We start from the raw sequence: 4,641 nt of genomic DNA, 5'->3' as shown, positions 1-4,641 counted from the left end.
AATGCACTTCCTTCCCAAACAGTGCTATAAGAATTAGTGTTACAAAAACAACTACAATTACAACTAAAAGTTAAATTTGAATCAATACTGTTATTTTTCATAATATACTTACAATCCTAGAATTCCGAGAAGCCAAATACCAAAATATGGTTTCATTCCTCAGTAGTACAATTTAATGGGTTGGCCTCAGTAGTACGGTTCAATGGGCTCGCCTCAGCAATACAATTCAATAGGCTGGCCTCAGCAATACGATTCAATGAGCTGGGCTCAGCAGTGATAGGACTAAGTCCCCTTCCTTCAGTCCCTTTCGGGCGCTCTGCAGCTTCAGTGTGAACTAAGAGATTCGTGTTCACGGAGAGGGTGGTTCAGGTGATCAGTCTGATCCGGCCTACACTTGCGATTCTTCCTTCGTTGTTCTGCAAGTGAAGTCACCTCCAAATTGGGACAGTAAGTTACAGTTTTTATTGAGCGAGCTGCTGTCTATGGGCTCCTCCTACTCAACCTGTCATTACCCCCAAATTTGGGCTCGGATCTTACTCAACAGATTCTTTTGCCTTTGTTGAGCATTTTAAATTACTCTTGGGGAGACTTCCATATCACTGCAAATGCCCTTTTCTTACCAATCTTGTTAAAAGGCCTTAGGGTTTGATCTCTCGGAACTCAGGATATTTGCTCTCTTTGTAAAAGACTTCTAAAGATAAAATTTAAATTAAGACTTTAAGCGAAGTCAGGACCTTTTGCACGTAGTCCCAAAAACAATGAGCTAGATAAGGAGATAAATCTTATCTTCTTCCTGAAACTGGCTAATGGGCAACCTTTACAAACATTCAAACTATTTCATTCAATATGACAGTTAGGAAAAGTTTGAGTTAGGGTACAAAAACAGGAAAAGATCATGGAAATGAAAGGCTTTAAGTTTAGGCTTCCCTGGTCTTATTTGGGCTACCCACAACATAATAGAATAGGACATAGGAGGCCTGTTTTCAGTATTCGCATTCAGGCCTATTCTTGTTATCAGCGGGCTAATAAAGGGGAGTTCTGTTTTCATCTTATATCCTCTTGCACTGAAATCTTGTTCAGGCAGAGGAAGCCATCTACAGATGTTTGATACCCTTCCTTTCGGGACTTTGTCTTTTAAAACTTGTATAAAGTAGGTTGTCTTAACAGGTTGGCCACTTGGCCACCTGTCAGTGATTTTTAAAATCTTAGAACCGAAGAAATTTAGTGGGTTAAGATTCATTCTTTTTTCCTTGGAATTTGTAATGTTAATCTCTTTTTAGGTTAAATAAATAGCTATGCTTTTGTAGCCTTTCCAGGTTCTATTTTCTTATTTGTAACCATTTATTTTTCTCTCTTCTAATCTGTTTGATTCTTTGTAAACATTTTCTTTTTTCCATCCACCCAAGTGCACAGAGGGAACAAGAACTTTTGCATTTGCCCAGACTGGGCCTAGCTTTTAAGGGCTGGAGTGAGTGAGGCCTGTTGCCTGTGGTTTAGCTGTCCTGACTGTTTTACTCAGCCCAGTTGGGGCCAGGGAGCAGATCTAGGCTTGTTGCAGGTGGTGCCTATTTTCATGCAGTCTTAGCAGATGAATTGCCCTGACTCCTTGATTGAGACTCACTGGGTCTGGAGCTCTACCCTGTCCTCATTACAGGGGGAGAGTAACCAGACATAACCACCCTTTATGCACTTCCCCACATAGGATATCAAGGTCCTGCGCCAGACTTGATCAGCCGCATCCAGCGACAGAAGGTGGAGCTCTGGGTTTGTGAGGAAGAGAACCCTGGAGAAAGTGTGTGGTCTGAGGGCCTGTCCTCAGGTGAGTCATGGCAGTTCCCCTTACCCCAACTCCTTAGGACCTCTCAGCAACAGAGTGGCAGAGGCAGCTGGAATGTTCAACCATGCCTGTCAGCCATGTATCCTAAAATTCATGTCCCAGAAACTGAGCCCCTTGGTTGGGACTGTGCCTCGGGGTTGGGGGCCTGCGCACAGGAGAGTTGATACCCCAGTCGAAGGTTGTCGTTTCTCTATAATGCTCTCTGGCAGGGCATGATGGGACCTGTATTGCTTTATGTCATGGTGAGTGGAAACTGGGTGCCATTAGGGATTAGGCCATAGAGGATCTCGGCTTCTATTGCCCACTGCTGCTGGTTCCTCTTGCTTAACTAGAACTTCCCTTCATAACAGATAGGGGAATAAAGACAACCTTTAATCATTAATTTGGGTTGCATTACATGGCTAGCAGATGCAGGTGGGATTCACAAACTCTCGTGTTCCGGGGAAAGGAAACTCTTCATGGTTCACAGCAGAATCTCTTTCTGCAGCATCTCTGGGGCCCTGAGTGGCACAAACCCGGGGCCCTGAGGCCCAGTCCATGTGCACGTTCACCTCGAGGCCTTTGTCTTGATGCAGATTCCTCTGATATGGAGGACTCCTTGGACTTGTTGGCAGAGGAAAACTCCATGGACTCATTCCCCAGAACGAAGACTTCTGTGCAACTAGGTAGGAAGCTGAACTCTGTTCCTCCTAGAAAGGAGATCTGGAGAGCTCATTTCTGGCCTGGCTGTGAATTGCTGAATCATGATTCTCCCCTCCCAAAATGTTATGCATGTGTGTGTTATGCTGACCTTCTGTAGCTTTTCTTTTTATTCCTAGCAGCCCTTAGAGCTTGCTTATACCACAGCAGTGGTCTGTCCCAGAGAGGGCAGTGCTAATCATGCCCCTGTACCCATGCCTGCTGATGCATTGAAGACCCAGAAGTTTTCCAGTGAGGCTGCTTTAGTTGTGTTCTCATATGTTGTTTTCAGGACTACCAGAAACTGATAGCTAGAGCATAAGCATTGGGGATTAGCCTCAAACAGCCTCACTGATGAAGTCATGGGTCTACAACATTGTCTCCCAAACTTTTGGTACTGGGGGCACACTTTTTTCTGGATGAAAATTGGTAGCACACTTCAGTCTTGCACCCAAAGAAGTATGTTTGTCTGAGCATATATAATTTCTTTTCAAAATATATAACGCATTTCTTTTCCTTGCTAAAAGAAATCATACCAGTGCTGAGGTATATGGTTAAAAAATGACACCCAATAAATATATCTTTAAACAAAGAATTAGTTTTTATATCATTGGTTCTCAAAATTTTGGCCTCAAGACCACTCCATAACACTTCTGAGTTGTGTGGCACCCAGATTGGAAGTCACAGAGATTAGATCTAACTTCAGAAAAGAGATTGGGGGGGCTTTGAGGCTAAAATTTGAGAATCACTGATCTATCTGGTGCCCCTTAAGGGTACCGGGGACCTATCCTGCTGTGCCCTGCTCTTTCCACCACCATCTGCCTTCCCACCCGCAACCCCTAGTCTGTACCTCAAGGATCAGGGGCAGCCCACACAACTCCTGAAGGGTCTCATGACAGTGACCACCCCTATGGCCCTGGGAGCATGGAAGGAGTGGAGGGGATGAGCGCGGTTACCCGCATGGCTCTTTCTGTGCACCTGTCTGCTTGCAGCAGTGCCCACTGAGAGTGTAGGGGCTAACACAGGGGCTGCATGGGGGTGGAGAAGGCAGCAGCATTTCTCAGAGGAGCAGCTGCAGGCACTGCTGAAGTAGTTGGGGCAAGTGCTGAATTCCAGATGGGGGTGGAGAGCCTTTACTTCCTCACAGGGCGGGTATCTCATGGCACACCGTTTGAGAATCACTGGTCTTTAGCGTGGCAGCAAACTTGGGTGCCTGGAGGAGTGCTCAAACTCCCCAGGGCCCATCGCTATTGTGTAAATGAGCCTCATTCTTCCATTAGGCAGACACCTCTTTTCTCCTAGCCTTAGAGAGTATGGAGTCAGTCAGATCCTGTGCCAGCAGACACCTACCACATGGTTCTAACCCAGAAGGGTCAGAGGTGATATAGTTCTTCCAATATATCAGAGGTGATATAGTTCTTCCAATATGGTAATGAGGTCACCAGCCCTGTGTGCCCACTAAATGGGGCACATGCATAAATTAAAAGCTGCTGCTGTGGCCACTTCCAACCCAGTGGCAGTAGCTGGCCTGGCCCTTGCCATCACCTCTGCTACTGCTGCCACCCAGAGCACAGACCTTAGCTATTAACCTGTGAGTTCTCTGCTCTTAGATGAGGCTTGGATTTGGGACAGAAGCACTTGGAGTCTGAAGCTCACTAGGGAACATTAACACAGTGACCTGGCCCTCCATCCTGAACTTTGGGAACATTTTAAATTGGGCCTCTTGTTCTCACGTGGTACCCAAGTGCAAAGGCCCAGCCCTGCTCTGGGACACATGCCTGTCAAAAAGGCACAGGGACTAATATTTGGGTTCCCTTCTCCACCCAGCAGGTGCCGGGATGCTGAGCAGAGCTGAGCAGCAGCCTCCTGAGGAAGAGCCTGCAAACCCAGAGCTGGTTCCAGCCAGAAACCAGCTCCCTGGGCAATGGGCACAGAGAGTAGCTGAGCCCCAAATGAGCCCCATGTGCAGGGAAGGATTCCAAGGGCAGAGGGACTCAAGAAGCCCTGAGGGCAGCACTCCTATGGGAGAGACATTGTATATATGTGGAGAGTGTGGTGAGAGCTTCAGGGGCCAACAAGAGCTCTGGGCACATGAGGGGACCCACAGGAAAGAGACAGCCCACCCC

At 46.8% G+C, this 4,641-nt stretch overlaps 1 protein-coding gene across 6 annotated transcripts in view; it reads left to right on the top strand.

The window, feature by feature from the left end:
- LOC102372868 (zinc finger protein 501-like) overlaps positions 1 to 4,641 on the top strand; it is a 12,482-nt gene that overhangs the window by 821 nt on the left and 7,020 nt on the right. For 2 of the 6 annotated variants that reach the window (XR_003092425.1, XM_025195786.1), the window contains exons 1-3: positions 1,355 to 1,819; positions 2,413 to 2,502; positions 4,343 to 4,641. The exon at positions 4,343 to 4,641 is cut by the window's right edge. Coding sequence is in view for 1 of the 6 variants with exons in the window: in XM_025195786.1 (XP_025051571.1) it covers positions 2,424 to 2,502; positions 4,343 to 4,641 (378 nt within the window). In the remaining 5 variants the exon portion in view is untranslated. Of the gene's footprint in view, positions 1 to 1,352; positions 1,820 to 2,324; positions 2,503 to 4,342 lie in introns of those variants that run through there. The other 4 variants (XR_003092424.1, XR_003092428.1, XR_003092427.1 and 1 more) reach the window with 4 other exon arrangements.

This window comes from Alligator sinensis, unplaced genomic scaffold, assembly GCF_000455745.1.
Source record: "Alligator sinensis unplaced genomic scaffold, ASM45574v1 scaffold2187_1, whole genome shotgun sequence".
Lineage (NCBI taxonomy): Eukaryota > Metazoa > Chordata > Crocodylia > Alligatoridae > Alligator > Alligator sinensis.
Note: the sequence above shows the minus strand (reverse complement) of the source record. Positions and strands in the feature narration are given on the sequence as shown.